This window comes from Natator depressus, chromosome 2, assembly GCF_965152275.1.
Source record: "Natator depressus isolate rNatDep1 chromosome 2, rNatDep2.hap1, whole genome shotgun sequence".
NCBI classification, from domain to species: Eukaryota; Metazoa; Chordata; order Testudines; family Cheloniidae; genus Natator; species Natator depressus.
The window spans coordinates 199,489,886-199,510,971 of record NC_134235.1 but is presented as its reverse complement, the minus strand read 5'-3'; the positions used below and the strand labels follow the sequence as shown (position 1 = coordinate 199,510,971).

Sequence of the window (21,086 nt, the reverse complement as noted above, 5' to 3'; positions counted from 1 at the left end):
CCCTTGGTGCCACCTTAACTTGGAAACAAATCCTATAGTCCTTCAACATAACTTCCGTTGAAGTCAATAGGAGTTTTGTCTGAGTAGGCACCGGTGATGATATGGCAATCTATGTACAGCTTATGAATGCTATTTCATATTATGAACTCTGTGTATGGTTATCAGCATCGCCGACCTCAGTGATTCAAACTCCAAAATCATGATTCAGACTCCAAAAAAATCTTGAGATTGGCCCAAAAAATCATGAGATGTTTAAAAAAGATTATGTTGTGTTTTTTCAGTATGCCTTTTGGCTACTGAACTGCCCCGGCCCATTCTGAGTCTGTATGCGACAATTAGTCTTGCCCACAATCCCAAATGTATTAGGTAAGGTGATGTGGACCTCCTGGTCAGGAGCTCTCACTGCCACATCTGGCTACCCCCTGGCTAACAGTTAATCTTGTCCCCAGTCCCTTTATCAGTTCTGTCCCCATCCAGTCCCCCCATCAGTCCCAGCCCCCATCAATTCAGCCTCATCCCTCCCGTTCAGCCTCCCCCAGTGTGCTGTACTCCTCCTGGGGTTCTTCACTCTCTCCCATGCTTGGGTGGACTGCAGCCAGGTCCCTGCTCCTCCTGCCATGCTATGAGGGGTAAGCTCCAGGGACTTTTCACCCCCGTCTGTCCCTTCCTGGGCCAGGTGCTACAAAGGGAGAAGGAGGAGCAGAAATGCTGCCCTGTCCATTTTTCTCACAGTAGGAGAGGGGGGATGAGGGAGCAGTGTTGCACTGAGCTGTTAAGCTCTTTGCTCCCTCCTTCCCCTGTGAGCACGGCACATGGAGAAGAGAGACTCTGCTGGCTTCTGGTGGGGCTGAGCTTTGTGAGCAGACTGGAGCTTCTTGCATCATCGTGAGATGGGCTCCAGACACCTCTGAAATCCTGTCACTTGCACAAAACTCACAAGTGTTCGCAATACTGCATTAGGCCCTTTTGGTAGTCTTCACCGTATTCTTCCATCGCATTTGTTGTGCTAATGAGAGAGGGAGTGGGACCTGGCCAACTACCTCTGAATGTGATAGTCACTAATGACCATCAAACAACCAAATAGACCTTGCCCAAGCAGAGCAATGGTGTCGCAGCAACCTAGGTAAAATCAGTCCTCTCCAGATTATCTATGGAGGACAAGAAAATGGAAGATTCCCCAAAGAGGAGATCTGCGTGTTAGTGAACACCTTCAAAAACACAGAGGCTGAGAAGATCAAGGGTGGAGGAAAAAGGGGGTTGGCTTTCTGGGCATGAGGGAACCTTTTGATTGGCACACCAGCCAAAGTTGATGCAGGAGTCAGTGAGGAGACTCCATGATCTGGAGGAGAAGCCTGGGCTGGAGGAGTGAAGTCCAGGAGATGGGACTTGGAATTTTGAAAGGACACTGACCAGGTCCCAAGGAACATTCAAAAGTGGTAAAAAAAACCTAAGTCCTAGACTGGTTTACGGAGGATTTACTATTTTACCTACATCTGTATATCTTTTGTGCTGTCTATGAGTAAAGTGTGCTTTGTTTTAGAAATCCATCTGCAACGATTGTGCCTGTTTGCTTCAAATATTACATGTTCCTGAAGGGTTAAACTATAACTAATGTACCCATGAGGGTGGAGCTCTGTGGGAGGGTATGCTTAAGCTACTGGAGTGTATTGGGATGGGTTCAATACTGGTCTTGGGGCTAGGGCAGCTGGACTGTTGGGTCCCATGTACAAGAAGAGGTAGCAGGCAGAGTCTATGCCCAGGGAGTGAGCCTAGTGGCCAAAGAAAGGCCTGGAACCTACCCAGACCCAGAAGAACTTAAAAGCACACATTCAGGGTATGGATCCAAATACAGCAGCCTGGTGTGTATCCAGCAAAGGGGAGCCTGACCAGGTCTGTGATGGCACTGCAGCAACTAACCTCTAGAGAGCACAACCTGCGAAACACCCCAAAGGCCACCTCAGGGACTTTTACCTTGCTGAATGACCACACATCTTGGACACTTATAGTGCAGAAACATTTCCTAACATTATGATTATAGATTAGGTGGATACAGATATTGCATGTAATATTGTTACCTCTCTGCCAAGCAGTAGATGTCAGGCCTTGCAGGTCAGCTTGCCTTTGGAGGAGAAATCAGAGGTGTGGTGTATGAGTACACAAACATACATCAGTCCTGGAACAGAGGTTCTCACAGACAGCCTGCAGGCAATACCTTCTTCCAGGGTTCTCAGCCCACACACCAATGCCCAATTTCCAGGAAGCAACTCTGCCTCAAGAATGGACTGTAGTTCGAGATTAAAGCCAAGAGAAAACACACTTGCTGCTTACCACATCTCCCCAAAAGAAACCCAGGCCCCAAAACCAACACAGCATTTTCTTTCAAGTTTAAAATTTCCTCACAAACTAAGAAAAAGTACTTGTACTTTTGTGTAACAGCACCATCTAGTGACCTGTCATAACAATATGCATTTTCAAAAATATAATTTCTAACGTTTTTAAAAAGTGATCTATAATTTATATTAGTCACCAGAAAGCTGTATTGTGCCAGGCTTCTGGATGAGGTAGAAAGGTAATCAGGAACTTTGATGATACAGAACAGATGTGAGATGTCAGCATTGATATTCTGTTCTATTCTAGTGTGAACCTGGGTAGTGTACAGTACAACCTGAAGGCTGAATAATTGAATCTCTTTCTAAACAGCTGCAATATTTCTCTGCACGGACTTTGATGTGTACTCTCATGATGTTTACACAAAAGATAAGTTTTTGCTATACATACAAAGAGGAGAAGATAGACTTTCTACTCATTCTTAGGAAAAAAATACAAGGAATATTTTTAAGAGACTGCTTTTAGTAAGCTACGGTAACAGCATTTGGGTAACTATTCAAAAGGGCCAGGCCTAAGACAAGCTACAGAGACAGCATGCAGACCATGCAGATGCAGTAAGAGCCCATTATTCCTTCTTTCTTCATTTAATCAGAAAGACAAACCTAAAGGGGATTTTCATTCTGCAGTCTTCAGGATGTGCAAGTGGTGATTTGTTCCAGTGAGCTAGAGAACCTCTCCTATTAAAGCTCCCTTTTCAGTTCCACAAGGCTAAGAGTGGAGGAGCCCAGAACTGTTCATTAATTGATATCCAAGAGCAATACAGATTTCTGCCACAGCTAAGAAACCCTGCTGTCTTAGTTTTGGGTTGGCTTGCATTGGACTGTTAGGTAATGAAAAAATGATGGGATTTCCAAGAGCAAGTTACCAAAAGGAACCTTTCACATCATGCTTCAGGCATATATGTGTTTCCTACAATATGACATTTTCCTCTCCATATAGCATTGCACAATTGGCCAGGTGAATTGGGTGTGTTTGCGGGGTAGGAGCTGTCACTTTCCTCTGAAGCATCAGAAAAGGGGCCAATAGTCTGATGCATTACGGCAAGTTATTACAAGTAACGGTGACTCTAGTCAAAAGACCTCAGACATTTGGAGGTTATTGTCAGTCACAACAATTGTATGACTGCTAAACAAAATTGGTGTGATGTATCATTGTAATCACACTGTAATGACTGTAATGACTCATTGCACTGACTATCAAGCAATAATACTGAGGGTCTTCAGAGAGCTCTAAATGTAGATGAGACATCAGTCAGAACAGTGTCACTGTGTTATAAAGCACAGACTTCTGTCTGCAAAAATGACTTGTAATCTGAGCCCTTCTTTCCCTCATGTCCAATCTGCTCTTTCAGCTAACACATGGGCATCCACATTCAATTTAGGAATAGTTGTTACAGGCAGGGAGCTCAGAATCCCCCTATTTGCTGCTGATGTCCTTTATTCTCTGATCCTGGGTAGTTCATCTGTTTGTAAACATCTAAGAGCAATGCTGAGGGATCAGCTAATTTTTCAGTTTTTAGGATTAATATTTCTTGGTGTGAAACTATGCCAGTTTCAAATACAGACTAAGAGCAACATTCTTCTCTTATTTTCATGGGTGTAAATCTGGAGTAATGTAATAAAAGTAGCTTGAATTACTCCAGATTTAGTTACCAAGGATTTATGCAGATATAACTGCAGAGCCTGGCCAAAAGCATCATTTATAAAGTACCGGTACTTTATATCAACTATTCCTCAGAGAGCTTTACATGTCTAGAGCGCAGAATAGCCCCAGCCTATTAATTAATATTAATAAACTGCCTTTGCAATGCAATTTAGAAACCTGTTTACAATTCTGGCATGATAATTTCATGGTTCCTTGGGATGATCAATCCATCAAACCTGAGCCTCTTTCTCCAGAATACTTTATTTTTGCAGGTGCTCCTGATATAACTGCCTAAATAGTACAAGAACGAACTAGACAAAATGTGCAGACACTTTATTTGGCATGGAAAGAAATCAAGGACACAACCCTGCTACAGTTGCAAAAATCAAAAGAGTATGGGGAATTTGGGCTTTCTAAGTGGAAATTCTACATTTGGGTGGCCTTGCTGCAATCTGTGTGGGACTGGCAATCATTGTCTCTGAATGAAAAGCTTGGTTTAACCTGGCATACTATCAAATCCTCCCTTTGTAAGAGCTTTCATTTGGCAAATGTACTGCCAGAATTTCTCTGGCTGAGAAAGTGCTATCAAATCCTGTTATGTATAATATCATGAAAGTGGGCCTCTTAGTTTAAAACATTGAGTCAGACTAGGTTCTTCGTGTTTTCTCCAACTGCTGATTTCTTTGAATTGTCCTTTAACTAGGAAACTCCCAGACTTGAAAAATTAACAGGAAAACAAACAAAAAGGACTTAAAAGGATCAAGGAGTGTTTTATAGGGAAACATATTAAATTATTCCAACAAGGTAATCTTCTGTATCAACCAAAATGAAATGTCTGTGTGCACCTATACGTACGGCAGTTCTTATTTTCAACTCTGAACAGATGGAATAACAGCTTTCAAGACAAGGCTGAACATGAGGAAGTCACCCACATATAATTTCTAATGAAGGATAAAGGTATCATGCATAGACAATCAATACATAACACATCTATGCTCCTCCTGTATCTGGGTAGGTGTGCAGCACAGTACACTAAACTGCTCACTAGGCTTTACTAATTAAGGAGCAAATCCTGTGCCCAGTGCCTAGCACAAATAGCTGTGCTGGGGAGAGGAATCTTCCCCTCACAAACCAGAGTAGCTTCCCCAAGCCCTTTTGCAGCCCCCAGGGAGGGAAGAACCCATATACCAGCATATCCTCCTGACCTGCCTCTGCCACAAACTGTTCTCTCTTTGCTGCGGCAGGGTATGGAGCTGTGCACCAGTCCCCATCATGCAGGCCCCCTTGCATGGCAGAACCACATCAATTCTACTGCTAAGCAGCCTTCTGTTGTTGTGGAAGAGAGGTTTCATCTGTCCGAAGGAGTCTCTTCCTGCCCCATTATAGTGAATGGGAATCCTTACTTGTTCAAGGAAGGGCTGCAGGATCTGACCCTCTGACTAGCTGCCTGCAAAGTTTGTCAACATTCAGTTGTGTATCGTGTTCTCAACAGAAAAGGTTAGGGCTGAGGCTGAGAAAGCACTTCCATGCCAACCTCATTTTAGGTGCTCTTCCCTGTGGGTCCCAAGAAGCAGCCTTTCCCTGAGTACCTATGCAAAGGGAGGGGAAACTGAGTTACAGTTAGCCCCTTGTTCATGGTGTCCCTACACTCTATTACAGTAATTATTAATGACTCATTAACAATCAGACTCGCTATCCTTTTTTCAGGGCAGTCACTAGAATGTAAGCATAACACACTAATAAGTACTGAACAGGTCTGGTTTTCTCCTGTAAGGAGAGGGAGGTGGTACACAAGCCAATACATCACGGTAGGACCCCATTGTTTAAGGCACATCACAGGCAGCATCCCCACTCCCTACAATAACAGGCCCACCAATCTCAACCAAAGAATCTGGCAACAGGGCAACCAAATAGCCCTCAGGAAAACCACTGTACCAAACAAAGCTTCTTGGGCAACGGCTTTGAAAGACCGTGGACATTTATGGAGCATATAACAAGTAATGTAAATGATAATTCCCAACACAAAGAATATGGAAGAAAATGACTTAAAAGATCCAAACAAGTAAAGCCAAAGCAGTGGTGGGGGAAGGCGAGCATAAATTAGACAAGGACAAATCTGCCTCAATGCATCAGCCTTTCATGCAGTTTCCTCCCTCCCTCCCCTGATAACAATGTCAAACAACCCATACTTTTTTCAAAAGCCTGGCTTAGCTGTGAGTACACCATAGCACAAGAGGCATGAACCCCACTCAGCTGTGCACTCTTGTTGTGAGCACAACAAACACCTCACACCTTAACCTGCAGTACTTCCAGAGCTGAGACAGGAGTCACAATGCGGAACATTGCCATGTCCTTCGAGCAGCCCTGCTGCAAGCCAGAGAATGAAACAATTCCCGGTTGCTGCTGGCAGCCACGCAGCAGCTGAACATATTCCTGGTCCCAGGAAACGAGCACTGAGTGGTGGGATTGCATTGTGATGCAGTTATGGGATGACAAGCAGTAGTTGCAGAACTTTCGAATGGCCACTTTCCAGGAAATTTGTGCAGAGCTTTCCCCAGCGCTGAAGCACAGCAACAATAAAATGAGATTTACCCTGACAGCGGAGAAGCGAGTGGTGATAGCTCTGTAGAAGCTTGCAACGCCAAACTGCTACTGGTCAGTGGGGAATCAATTTGGAGTGGGTAAATCCACCGTGGGAACTGTTGTGATCCAAGTTTGCAGGGCCATTAATCGACTTCTACTAAGAAGGATGGTGACTCTGGGAAATATGCAGGACAGAGTGGATGGTTTTGCCGCGATGGGGTTCCCGAACTGTGCTGGGATGCTAGATGACAAACATATCCCTATTTTGGCACCAGACCACTTTGCCAAAGAGTACATAAACCGAAAGGGATACCTTTCAATGGTATTGGAAGTGCTGGTGGATCACAGTGGGTGTTTCACCAACGTCAATAAGGGATAGTCAGGAAAGGTGCATGATACATGCATCTTTAGGAACACGGGTCTGTTCAGAAAACTGCAATCCAGAACTTTATTTCTGGATCGCAAAATAACCATTGATGACATATAAATGCCAATAGTGATCCTGGGAGACACAGCCTACTCCTTGCTCCCATGGCTCATGAAGCCGCACACAGGCCACCTGGACAGCAGTAAGGAACGGTTCAACAATAGGCTAAGCAAGTGCAGAATGGTAGTGGAATGTGCCTTTGGACATTTAAAGGGACGCTGGTGCAATTTGCTTACTATGTTAGACCTCAGTGAAAGCAATATCCCTATTGTTAGCGCTGCCTGCTGTGTGCTCCATAATATGTGAGGCAAAGGAAGAGAAGTTTCTGCAGGGGTGGGGCGTGGAAGTGGATAGGCTGGCAGCTAATTTTGAGCAGCCAGATATCAGGGCAATAAGAAGAGCTCAGCAAGAGCTCTGCTACTCTGGGATGCTTTGAAAACCTGTTTCAGTAATGAGCCACAGTAATGTGCGCCGGTTATCTACATTGTGCCTTCCCATACCATTCCTTCCATTGCATCAGTTTCCCTGTACCTCCCCTTCCCCTCCCCCAAACCCCAATGCTTGGAATAAATAAAGAGTAATTAGTCTCAAAATACTGATTTTTATTGTCCATAGAATCACAGAAGATTAGGGTTAGAAGAGACCTCAGGAGGTCATCTAGACCAACACCAACTAAATCCGGGGTGGGCAAACTGCGGCCCATGGGATGGATCCAGCCCGTCAGGGCTTTGGTTCTGGCCTGCAGGACTGCCACCCTTGTGGTGCCACGGGCCCCGTGCCACTCTGGGAAGTGGCCAACACCGCGTCCCTACGGCCCCTGGGGGAGGGAGGGAGGGAGGGAGAGGACTCCATGCGCTGCCCTCACCTGCAGGCACCGCCCCCTGCAGCTTCCATTGGCCAGGAACGGGGAACCGCGGCCAATGGGAGCTTCAGGGGAGGTACCTGCAGGCAAGTACAGTGCATGGAGACCTCTGCCCCCACTCTCCCAAAGGCCACAGGGACGTGGTGCCGGCCGCTTCCTGGAACGGCATGGAGACAGGGTAGGCAGGGAGCCTGCCACCCGGCACTGCTCCAGGTAAGTGGCGCCAGACCAGAGACTGCACCCCGAGCCCCTGCCCTGAGCCCCCTCCTGCACCTCAACCCCCTGCCCTGAGCCCCAACCCCCTGCCCTGAGCCACCTACCGCACCCCTCCTGCACCTCAACCCCCTGTGCTGAGCCCCCAACCCCCTGCCCTGTGCCCCTTCCTGCACTCCACACCCCTCCCTGCACCCCTGCCCTGAGCCCCCTCCCGCACTCAGCACCCCCCACTGAAGTGCAAGCCAGAACATAATCGGAATCTCTAGCTATTCAATGAATCGGTTTGATTTTCCAGCCATGGTGAGTATGGCCCAGCAGCACAGGCAACAGGCCTTGTGCTGCAACATGTGGGCAACCCGCATTGGGATCACACGTGGGCAGGTGAACAGTGCCCCCTTCCCTTAGCAACATGGATGGTGCTTGGAGACCGGGGACCAGCGTTAAATCTCCCAAACTGCAGCCTTTGTCAGCAGCGGCTCCGGGGCCGGGGGGGAGGGTGTGGGAGGGGCATGAGAGAACACAGGAAACCCAATCCCCGATGCCCCCATCACTGCTCGTAGCAGTCACCCTTGGCTTGTAGATTCTGAGGTCAATGCCAATCCCTGCCACCCACACCACCGGCATGTTAGGGAAACTATGGTTGAGGGACCCGGAAATCACCATGCGTTGGGGATCACATGCCCTTTTCTTTTTGCGAATACAGACTAACACGGCTGTTACTCTGAAACCTGTTTGCAGTATGAACACTTGTAATGAAAACTTCCACCATCCCACTTCGGTGTCCCTATGTGGTATCAGTCTCCTGAGGGTAACAGAGGGGGCAAGGCAGCAGATGCTGCAAGCATCTGGGTACAGACCTGGTCCTTATGCTGCTGTGCTGTGTACCACAATGATGCCAGAAGAGTTAATACTGGAGTGGCATGGGAAAAAGTCCTACCGTGGTGGAAGAAATAACGCAGCCCTCCCTAGAAACCTTCTGCAAAGGATTGCAGAGTACCTCCATGAAAATTTCCTGGAGATCTCCATGGAGGATTCCTGGAGCACATAAACATCCCTGTGCACATAAACAGTCTTTTCCACAGGGAACTCTCTGTGTAGCTGGAGTGCACACTGGGAAGCAGATACCCACAGCACCTCACTTTTTCTTCATATTAAACATAAGATATAAGAGCATGTAACCCCTACGGTTTGATTGGAATTCACACTCACCAAGGATGCCTTCCCAACCATCACCGTCAGCCATGCTGTCCTGCAACCGGTTGGATCCCCTGCTCTCCTCCTCCTCCTCTTTCTTGTCCACAATGTCCTCCTCATTGTTACTTGAGGTGGACCAGGAGTCAGACTCCTGCGAGGTATCCATGCTGCGTTTGGGGGTAATAATGGAGTTTCCGCCAAGAATCGCATGCAGCTCATTGTAGAAGCAGCACATCTGTGGTGCAGAACCAGAATGACTGTTCACCTCCCTTGACTTCTGGTAAGCCTGCTGCAGTTCTTTGATTTTCAAGCAGCACTGCTGCGTGTCCCTGGTGTAGCCCTTTTCCCCCATGCTCCGTTCGATCTTTTCATAGATGTCTACGTTTCTTCGGCTGGATCAGAGCTGTGCTTGCACACACTCTTCTCCTCACAGACCAGTAAGAAACACCACCTCCTGTGTATTCCAGGCTAGAGCGCGTTTGGGACATTGAATCACTATGATCAGCTGGGTTGCTGAGCTCTCCATGCTGATCAAACAGGAAATGGGAATTCAAAATTTCATGGGGCTTTAAGAGGGGAGTGGATGTTTCCTGTATACCTGGCTGCCATGTAGCAGAGTTGAAAATGATCACCAGATCCGTCACAACAGAGCATTGAGAGACACTTCCTGGAAGCCAATTCAGTTGACATACACAACGCTGCGTCTATATTGCCTCTCTGTTGACCCATCAACATCAAATTAAGCGCTATGCCTCTCGTGGAGGTGGAGTAATTAAGCTGACATAACAGGTGAGTTAGGTAGGCAGAAAGGACCAGTGAGTGTAGACACATACATTATGAGGTTGATGGAAGGCAGCTTCCATCAACCTAAGTTTGTAGTGTAGACCAGGCCTAAGATAGCCCTACCTCTACCCTAGAGCTTATTGTACCTATGCACTGAAAGTCCCCTAGCCTGACTGTCTGTAGCAGCCAAAAAGAGTATAGTAAGGGAGAGAGGCGATCAGTCGAAAGGATTAGATTATGAAGGGCTTTTATTTTATTACCACTATTAAGACCTTAACTTGTATCCTTTGCTACATAGCAGCATAGCATAGCAGCATAGTGTGGATTGCAGATCCCATAATAAAAACCTTGTTTGTTCTAGTGCCTAGAAAAAAAGGAACAAATTCAATAGTTCTGTGCTAGCCTTGGCTCCACATTTCCTTATTTATGGGAGTTTTGTGTCTCTGTCTTACATTAAACTCAGATATTTAAATAATGTTAAATCTGATTATCAGGCCATGGAAGTTGTGCTCCATAATCCAAGTTGTCATTTAAATTTAAAAAAATATATATTCTAGACATTTAAATGTGAGGATAACCTTCCTAACGCAACCAATGCTGAAAATATTTGTTTGTCTGTGAACAGCCTGCAATAAGATCTCTGCCCCTCTCAAGTGGGTGTTAACTTTGAAATCTAATTATGTAAATTTCACAGTCAGCTGTTTAAGTATTAACTATTTCACTCCTGCTCATACTAATCTGCAGTTAATGTGTTTATCCAACAAACCCAGAATGCCTCCCATATCTTCCCACATTCAAAAGGCCCCAGCTGTCCACCACTTTCCAAGACAGTCATGGTCCCCAACAGTTTCTATAAATACTATTTGTCAATACAAAATTGTCCAGTGTATTAAAAATGTAGGGGCAGAGTAACTAGATAATGTTGGGTTTGTATTATTCATTTTCATATTTCAGTAAACAAACACCTAAATTTTAAGCTTATTGGAATCTGCCAAAGAAAGTCCAATCTCCTGCAATGGAGTACTGCAGAATGCAGAGTTCTTGGTGTAGAATTTACACAGGCTCTCTGTGGAGCATAGAGCCTTCCCTTTTATTAGCCTGAAGGGGAAAGTAATACGAGAAGTTATAACTCCACCCCCAGCTGGCTCTCTGTTGGTACAGGATTTCCCCTTGCAGGATCAGGGCCTAAGACTGAAGATTTGTAGGAGATCTTTTAAGGCATTATCATTTCAATTTTTTTTAACATGTGAAATAGGGTTTTGGTTTTTTTTAAATATATACTAGAAACGTATCTTTTGTGTAAACATTGCGAGGCTACCCACCAAAGTCCACGGTCAAAAATATTGCAACCGTTTCGCCTTATGGTGGACAAAATCAGTTAGGTGTGGAATGGAGGATGTGTCAAAAAATTGTTTGCAGACTTGCCAAAAAATAATAAGGGTGAATCCAAACAATAAACAACACTCTCCATAGCAAGGGGAGAGAAAAAAGGCATCATCATTACCAAGGTGGATTAGAAATTATGTAATACAGCATTGCCAACTCTTGCAATTTTATTGTGAGCCTCACGATATTTGGTTTTTTTTCTTAAAGCCCCAGCTCTTGGATTCAGGTGAGTAGGTAAGAATCTCAGCTTTCATTTTTTAAAAAAAAGTAAGTTTCTAGTCCCATTGGTTGCAAAGACAAGCTTGAAAATATGACCCTTGAAGGCTCCAATACCAAAAGACAAATAAAAAGACCTCAATTGCTATTAAAATCATGATTTTGGGGGGCCTAACATGTAAATTTTGAATGCCTAGAATTAACAACATTGTTAATATAAATTAAAGACCGTCATGAAACTGACCTGGAGAAGAAAATGGAATAATTCTCTTTTTCAATATCCTGAAGTACATAAAACAAAAATAGAAAATATGGGGAAGAGTTATAGGAAAATTAATTAGTTTACAAAGGGCTGGTACCAATGATGAACTATATTTAGCGGTTATTCCCCTTATGCAATTAGTTTCCCTACAATTATCATCCAGTACATAGCTCTGTATTCTTTTACTACCAGGAGTATAGACGCAAACTTTATCAATGTATTTAAAATGTCATTCACTACAATAGCCTCATAAAAAGCAGATCTCTTTTTAAGTCAGGGTCCCAAGAGGGAGAAACTACTGCAGGCTGTTCAGACTCAAGCAGACATTGCAGCATTGGTTTGTACTCCCTTCACAAACTTAAATGGCTAGAATATTTTTTTAAAGGACAGTTTGGATTATGAAGCACAAGGGGTAGATTCTGGGGCAAATTCCACAGCCTGGTAAGGTTTAGCATTATTTTAGTTTCTGAGTTTAATTTAAAACAGACACACAAAATTCCCATAAATAAGGAAATTTGGAGCCAAGGCTGGCACAGAACACAGAGGTAATCTACCAATATCTTTCACATACCAGCTGGGCTATTCCTTCCAGCTCTGTATTTATCATCTCTCCGAAGAAGCATAATTTATCATTTCTTGGTTTACTCCCGGTAAAAATATAAAACCTTGTTACTTTCTTGGAACAACCATGGTGTCTAGAAGCCCTCTCTTCGATTACTTAATGATAATAGTATGTGTAGCAATAAAATAGGTATAACGATACAAGCAGACGCTTGACTGCACAGTCCTGTTTGTCACTTTTGACCCACTCCCATGACTACAGATTTAATGTAGCTGGAAAACAGGATTTTTCTCATAAATTTAGTACAAACAAAGGGCCTTTCTTATATTACACTAGTGGGCAGCCAGTCACCAGTAGGGTTACTGTGATTATTGGACCTAAAAATGTACCCTGAGCTCAACTGTGTGAAGTACGTAAAAGTTCACAAAATGTAACAACCACCTAAGACTTTTTGCCTGCCTCAGAATTAACCATTGAAAATGGGTTAAGTTGTTTTCAATAAATGAATGTTATGGACAGGTGCAAGAAAACCAAATAGAAAAATTGAATTAGTCCAAATAAAAATGGCCTACTGATATAAGTCAAGGACTGTGATGAGATATTTAGTAAACAAGAAAACGTGGGAACAAAGTTACCTATGCCAAGTGTGGTTTTACAGAAATAGATTTAATTAAAACAAAATAACGAGGATAAAATGTGTCATCCACTGTTACTCCCATTTGGGGGGGGGGGGGGGAAGAGAGGGGAAATCTTAAAAAGAGACTATCCCCAGCTCATCTGCCAACTTGCCAGCATTGCAACTCATCTCAGCTGCCTCAAGTCAGAAAGAGCAGATGAGGCTAAGGGACTTTCTTCTCAAGAGGAAAACCAGCTACCCTTATCCTTGTTTAAGGAACTTTGTTTTCATCTGAGAGTGCTGAAAGTCATTGCATCATCATGACATCCAGTCTTCATATCAGTGAGGAATCTCTAATTGCCCCTTCCCTTGTTGTATTGCTTTCTATCCCCCTTCTCTACTCTCTCATTCTCTGGGCTTTTCACTGAATCCTGAAATCAACTATAGTGCATTCATCCTTCCTTGTTAAGGAGAAAGGATCCAATCAGATGACATCCATGACCAGAGCTTGAACCAGGGTGTAAGCAGCAGGTGTCATGTTGACTTGCCAGTTAAAGCATCCACTTGTAATGAACCAGCTGTCCAATCTTCCAAAAATATCCACAAAAGACATGTTTCACCCATTTAGTTTCTATCCTGTTTCTACACTACCTTGTCTCTCTCTTGCATAATGACAGGTTTCAGAGTAACAGCCGTGTTAGTCTGTATTCGCAAAAAGAAAAGGAGTACTTGTGGCACTTTAGAGACTAACCAATTTATTTGAGCATAAGCTTTCGTGAGCTACAGCTCACTTCATCGGATGCATACTGTAGAAAGTGTACAAGATCTTTTTATATACACACAAAGCATGAAAAAATACCTCCTCCCACCCCACTCTCCTGCTGGTAATAGCTTATCTAAAGTGATCACTAATAAGATAAGCTATTACCAGCAGGAGGGTGGGTTTGTGTGTGTGTTGGGGGGTGGTGGGGGTGAGAAAACCTGAATTTGTGCTGGAAATGGCCCAACTTGATTATCATACACATTGTAAGGAGAGTGATCACTTTTGATAAGCTATTACCAGCAGGAGAGTGGGGTGGGAGGAGGTATTTTTTCATGCTTTGTGTGTATATAAAAAGATCTTCTACACTTTCCACAGTATGCATCCGATGAAGTGAGCTGTAGCTCACGAAAGCTTATGCTCAAATAAATTGGTTAGTCTCTAAGGTGCCACAAGTACTCCTTTTCTTTTTGTCTCTCTCTGTTAACAACAGGATAAGTGAATGCCCTTCACCCATCAGGAAGATTATTAATGATGTTTTTACTCTAAAAGAAAGGAGACTGATAGGGTCTGACTAAGTTTGTTTTATATAATCACTCAACCACAGTTTCAATATAAAAGTTTGTTTTAATTCCTTATTCTCTTTTTTGTTTAATCAATAAACTGTCAACCTGAATGAATGCTTTTGCGTGTCTGCCAGTAACCAAGTAAATCCAAGGTTTCTGTCAAAAATAACTCTGAGCCTATCTATCACCGTTTAATGCTGGACGGTGAAAGAGTTTACGAAGATCTTTAACACCTTCGGCCTTTAAAATCAGTATCATTACAACAGGGCCCACTGTTCTAGGTGCTATACAATCAGAATAAATGATGGTCCCTTACAATTAATGATACAGTTTTAAAAACTTTTATTTAAACAAACAAATAAATATTTGTAAAAAATATACTTTAAATAAATCGAGACCATGGCAGTTTTTAAACATAGGAATCCAGCACCACCTTGTGGCCATCCAATGAAACAATTATTTGTTAGAATCATAGTATCATCCAGTTCAGATTCAGAACTTTTAGTTAACGGATACATTTTGGAACCATCTAGGTTTTGCAAAAACAAGGTTTTACTAACCCTCATAATTTTTTCCATGGTTTTGTTCAGATGTAGTTATTCCCCTCTAACACGTACAAACTCACTTATTGCAGGATTGGGTTAACACAGGAAAGCTAGAAATAGTGAAACTGACTTTTTTATATCCAGTGCCCAAGCTGAGTGATATGAGTAGTAAACAAACCACAGAAGTGTTATAAAGTATAAATTTGTAAAGCAGCCCAAGAATAAAGTGCTTTGGAGTGTGTTCTTTCAAGGTTCTCTCTGTCTTAAGACCACCATTTGCAAACCTGTACTCATGAAAAGACTCCTGCTGGGAAAGCACTTACTGGACCAGGGTCTACACTGGTAAAGCCTAATATAAATGTTGAGAAGTACAACACAAACACAGCTTCACTATTCATACATTGACAAACAGCACTGAGAATAACTTGCAGCCTTATTGAGTATTTGATGTAGTAGGGTCAGATGAGTTCATCCAAGTTGTTCAGAAAAAATTGGATCTAATGCTACTCGCAGGTACACCTATTCACCCCACTGGGAGTGAAGGTGCATTCATGGGAAGTTACCAGGACTGCATGAGTATTACCGAATGTGGCCCACCGTGTCTCTCTTCACGCAATCTAAACAAGGGAATCAGAAGTTATCTAGTTTGTTTTAAGTAAGTTTAACTTGGTAGCCATAACCACGATTGCTTAAGACTCTAGGTCTAAAGATGTGTTTATTTTAATGCAGCAAGCAACAGATATGACAGGTTCAACAAATAAGTTGTACCTACTGAAGGCAGAAACTGCAGCTGTTTGTTTCTAACCAGAACACTTTCTATTGCCCAAACCAGAAAAATTCTTCTACCATTCTAACAGTCCAACTTTTTCCATGTGTGAACCATTTTGTAACATATATAATTAATAGAGCCAACCTTTTCTTAAGCCCCCAACGGTTGATGATCCACGTATTTCATTCTGTGCAGATACAAAGTCCAGAGACTGGAGAATAACTATTCTTTAGCTAGGTTTAGCATACAAATTTCACAACCTTATATGCAACGGACTGGAAAAAGCTTTTGTTGATTTGCATCCTATCCTGGAGAGCTTCTCAAAGTCTTAAAACATTTTACAATAATTTAAGAATTATATGCTTTCAGGCACAAACCCACTTATGTTTTGGCTACTAGAGACAATCACTGCACTGGTATTTGAGGAGCAAACATCTCCAGAAGTACAGAACTCTGCGAGTCTTTTCCACATTGACAGCCAAACATTGGGGTTTTTTTGTTCAAGAAGAGCAGAGTCCATATAGCATTCATCAGCATTTAACCAGTTCCTTGCTTGTAGGTGCTGAGACTACTTCACCACACACAAACTGTTCCTAAAAAAACAAAAATGAATAGTGTTATAACTAATTTCCACTGCCACTCCCACAAGCAGTATAATGTAAGATAATTTTGTTTTACGGCAAAACAGTTTTATTATAGGCACGGTTGAAACTGAAGCCTGAAATTAAACTTTCATATAAAAATATGCAAGAACTGATAACATACAAGTATGTTTAAATAGGCTTGTCACTTAGCTAACTAAAAAACATCATGGCAAATTTGGATTACGGAGGCGCTACAATTAAGGTTGTAACTAGCTCCCTTTTATAAGAACCATTTTATCTACCCTCCGACCAAAAAGGAGTTTATTTTGAAGATATGTACTGACTGGGTAAGAGGGAATTGGGGAAAACAATTATTAACGTGAATTTTGGAAAAAAATTCTAATTCAATATTTATTTTCAAAGTTTGAAAAATAGTATCAACAACAACTAGCACCTGTACATGGCATAGAAACTTCACATTTGATTTATGTGAGCTCCTTGACATGATCTAGTCAGCGCACAGGACTGTTTCTGCTAGTTTGAAATGTTTATTCACTCTGGGTTTTTGAACATATGCATATACGATTAGATCTCAATTATGTTTGTGAACTTCAAAGCTGTGCTGATGGACGGCTGGGGCAGTGAAATGTGAAACACATAAGAAAACAAAATTTATTTACAATATATGACTTTATCCTTAGAGAGCCCCTTTAATTTATAAAAAAGCCCAAAAGAATGCATCTACAATGACTTTTTTTTCCTCATGGAAGATTTCCCACCATTGCCGGCAATGGTGGCAGCATAAATGTAAACTGGCTGTTGGCATTACCACTGTTATGCCACATAACTGTCTGGAACAGATCTAGCCACATGAGGGAAAGACTGTCTGCAGCCATCTATACTAACACTCATGCAGGTGGTACTACTGCAACCACACTGGTTGCTGAAATACAGGTAAGAAATTTCCTAGTGTAGGCAGGGCCTGAGCGCAACTTCTCAGGAGACAGTGACCTACCTGGATGAGCCATTTATAGCTACCAGTGGCAGCTGTATGCCTGCAGTCAGATGTCCTGGCTCAGAACATGTCCAGACGAAAACAGTGTGTCAACCAACGTGTTATAATTGACATGTTTTTAAACCAGTGTGGAGGTTTAACATCTTCACAAGTGTTTTACACAGTCACAGCTGACCACAGGGGGAGCTTGGGGTCCTCTGGGACAAGCCAGCATGCTGTTAATGTGATAAACCTTGATTGGGTTTAAAGATGTACCAGACACCTGTTTGCCTCGATGGTGTCGCCCACTGCCACAAAGCCACTGAGGAAGACAGACACTTGCGTCCCCACGCTCCCACTCACCCCTAGGCTGGCCCCATTCTCACCTGGTCATAGATCACCCTCACAACCAAGGAGCAGCTGGGGCAGGTGGCCACATCCTCCCCATTCTCCAAATCCTCCTGCAACAGAGCCAGGGACACAGTCATTGCTCCACAACTGTGCAGCACTGCTGGTGTAAGGTTGCATTCCTCCGCCTGAGCCAATGTGCTGCTTGGCTATTATAAGCTTGCTCATGTGAGCTAGAGTGCTCACTAATATCTGTTACCCTCACTCTGCCTTTACTGAGGATTAGCTGCCTTGCTAGTCACAGGGACTAAAGGGAGCAAATTGGAGGGGAGGGATGGGCAGAATCTGTGTGTGTGTGTGGGGGGGGAACGGGTGGGGGGGGGACTGAATACACAGGAGGATTAAACAGCTCGAGGAAGGAGAAGGGATGAGAGGCAAAATCGGGGACAAGGTTAAGAACTAAGGTGCCGCACTGCCAGATGGTGGCAGAGGAAAACTCTGAGACAGAGAGGGGGAGAGGTGAAAACATTACCCCAAATGGGAGCCATCTGCAGTGGTTACAAAACTATGGCAGGGGGCTGCTGCTCCCACACCCTCCACTTCAGCACCCACTTCCCAATCTATGTTCTTAAAAATTCAGCACCCAATGCCTAGACAAGGCAGCTCTTCCCATCTGATATGATGTATTGATCTGCTAAAGGAGTGAAATATTTTTACATGTACTCTCCTCCAAAAGTTATAATTGTCACACATGTTTAGTGTTTAAAAGAATCTCATATTAGTTTATATCTCTGCATAAAGCCACACAGCAGTTCACAGATTATCCTAGCTGCTGTTCTGATTACCTGAATCGGACTGCCTTTTTCTACATTTACAGTGGATTACAAGTTTCACTCCTTTAAATGATTTACTTTTAAAATGTTATTTTTATTACTCTTAGTACTTCATCATTTACCTTTGTTAACATTGTGCAGATAGATGTTACTGTGTTTGTTTATATTTTTAATAGCAAATAAAGTATCAGTGAAAATATTGATAGTTGCTAGTAGCTTTAGCAATCACATCTCACAACATTTCTAGTATTGTGATATTTGTTTTTAATTCTAAATTTGTGTTTCTGGTATTTTTTTTATTACACAATTTTATTCTTTGGCGTCATATGACGTCCAGACTGACTGATTTCCTGGGTTCAGTGTCAAAACTCTTCAGTTTCCTTTGATCTGCCAATGGGGACTGTCTTTGTCAACTGTTATTTGCCTCCCTATTCAGCACCCTAGTGCTTTTTTCACATGTCACCAATTGTGTATAGAACGTGATTCCAAAATAATCACTAAAGGCCAAATTTTTAAAGGTTGAAAGCACCTAGATGCCTTTGAGAATCCCCCTAGTAGCCTAAATACCTTTAAAAATCTGGTCCCAAGGGCACTGTTCTACCTTGTATGAAATCCTTCTCACAGGCAAATTTTTACTGTTATTTTCATATGCAATATACAATAAAATATACAACCCCGAAATGGATTCTTGTGGTTCTCAATCTAACAATCGTGTTATGCACCTGAAAGTCATGCAATTTAAAAGAAAAACATTAAAAAAAATTTCTTGCTATTTGCCTTTTTGTTTCTGTGCCTTCAGGGGCACTAGCTTCATACTTGTGCTGTTACCTCTCCCAAAGAATCCATATACAGTAAAAGCTGTTTTATCTGGCATGCTGGGGGGCTGGGGCATACCAGTAAGTGAAAAACACCAGTTAACTAAGAGGGAGGGAGTTTGGGTGCGGGGCTTGGGCGCAGGAGGAGGCTTAGGGTGCCGGATCTGGGGAGTGCTCACCTCGGGCGGCTCCCTCCAAGCGGTGACCTGTCCCAGCTGCTCCTAGGCAGAGGCACGGCAGCCAACTCTGCACACTGCCCCTGATTGCTGGCTCCGCAGTCTCATTGGCTGGGAACCATGGCCAATGGGAGCTGCAGGGGCAACACCTGCTGGCAGGGGCAACATGCTGAGCTGCCTGCCGCGCCTCCGCCTAGGAGTAGCCAGGACAGATCGAGGCTTGTGGGGAGCTGCCCGAGATAAGTGCTCCCCGGATCTGGCACCCCGAGCCCCCTCCCCTCTCTCGTATCCAAACTCCCTACCAGAGCCCACACTCCCTCCCTCACTCCGAACCCCTCATGGCCATTCTTCTGCCTAGGAGCGGCAGGGACATTTCCGGGGAGCCACGCAGGGAGCCTGCTGACCCCGAGCCAACCGGACTATAAACCGAACTTTCTATGAAGATTAGAAATACCAGCTGATAAAACTTTCCGGTTGGTACAGGGCCGGATAACACAGCTTTTACTTTACCTAAAATGGATGTGCATTCCTATAACATTAAATATGGGTTTGGACCTCCAGGAATGTGACCCCCACCCATTGTAACTGAAAATTTATTAAAAATCCTAATTTCTGTAAGTAATCTCCCATCCTCTAAACACTATGGTGCACAATTTACTCTTCTATTACTTCACTTGTTGCATACATAGATGTTGATTTTTCTAGTAGATTATTTATACTTCTAATTGCATATTTCAATTTCACACCCTTTTATGTATGCTACATATTTTGTTATGATACATTTCAGTGATGTTCTTCATTCTGACATATTGACTGTTCTGTACTGCCAAAAATAAAGGATTCTTAAAAATGAATGATCCCATTACTCTTTTTCATTGAACTGGGAGGGCATACTGCTGATCTCATCTAGTTTGCTTTTTGGTGGAACTAAAGTGCCTTGTCTGACTCTACACTACGTTTTTACAAGGGGATAGGTAATACATGTTCGTTACCGTGGTGGAAAAATACACGTTTTCTTAGCACTGAGGACACAGATTACAATGCTGACTCAGGTGTTAATGAATCATTATTATCCATAGTTGACAACTCTAACACTCAGACGTTCTTGTCAACTGCTGGAAATGGCCCACCTTGATTATCGCTACAAAAAGTCCCTCCCCCCCACCCACTTTCCTGCGGTTAATAGCTCACCTTAAGTGATCACTCTGGTTACAGTGTGTATGGTAACACCCATTGCTTCATGTTCTCTGTGTATATAAAATCTCCCCACTGTATTTTCCACTGAATACATCCGATGAAGTGAGCTGTAGCTCACGAAAGCTTATGCTCAAATAAATTTGTTAGTCTCTAAGGTGCCACAAGTCCTCCTTTTCTTTTTGGGAACACAGACTAACCCAGCTGCTACTCTGAAACTCTAATACTGACTGTTTGGCTAACACTGTTTCTAAGTTTTTTTTTTTTTTTGAAACAGAAAAAAAATTTTATTGTGACAATTACAAGAATTACCAAAGAACCAAATCAAAGTATGCAACAAAACAACGCAAACAGAAGGTATAA

The 21,086-nt window shown here is 43.1% G+C and overlaps 1 protein-coding gene across 4 annotated transcripts in view; it reads right to left on the bottom strand.

The window, feature by feature from the left end:
- DPH3 (diphthamide biosynthesis 3) overlaps positions 1–21,086 on the bottom strand; it is a 52,362-nt gene that overhangs the window by 30,011 nt on the left and 1,265 nt on the right. The window contains exons 2-3 of one of the 4 annotated variants that reach the window (XR_012638275.1): positions 17,744–17,818; positions 15,924–16,372 (exon numbers count right to left, since the gene is read on the bottom strand). The exons of 1 other annotated variant lie outside the window; for it this stretch is intronic. Coding sequence is in view for 2 of the 3 variants with exons in the window: in XM_074945700.1 (XP_074801801.1) it covers positions 16,310–16,372; positions 17,744–17,818 (138 nt within the window). In the remaining variant the exon portion in view is untranslated. Of the gene's footprint in view, positions 1–14,516; positions 16,373–17,743; positions 17,819–21,086 lie in introns of those variants that run through there. 2 more of the 4 variants (XM_074945700.1, XM_074945702.1) reach the window with 2 other exon arrangements.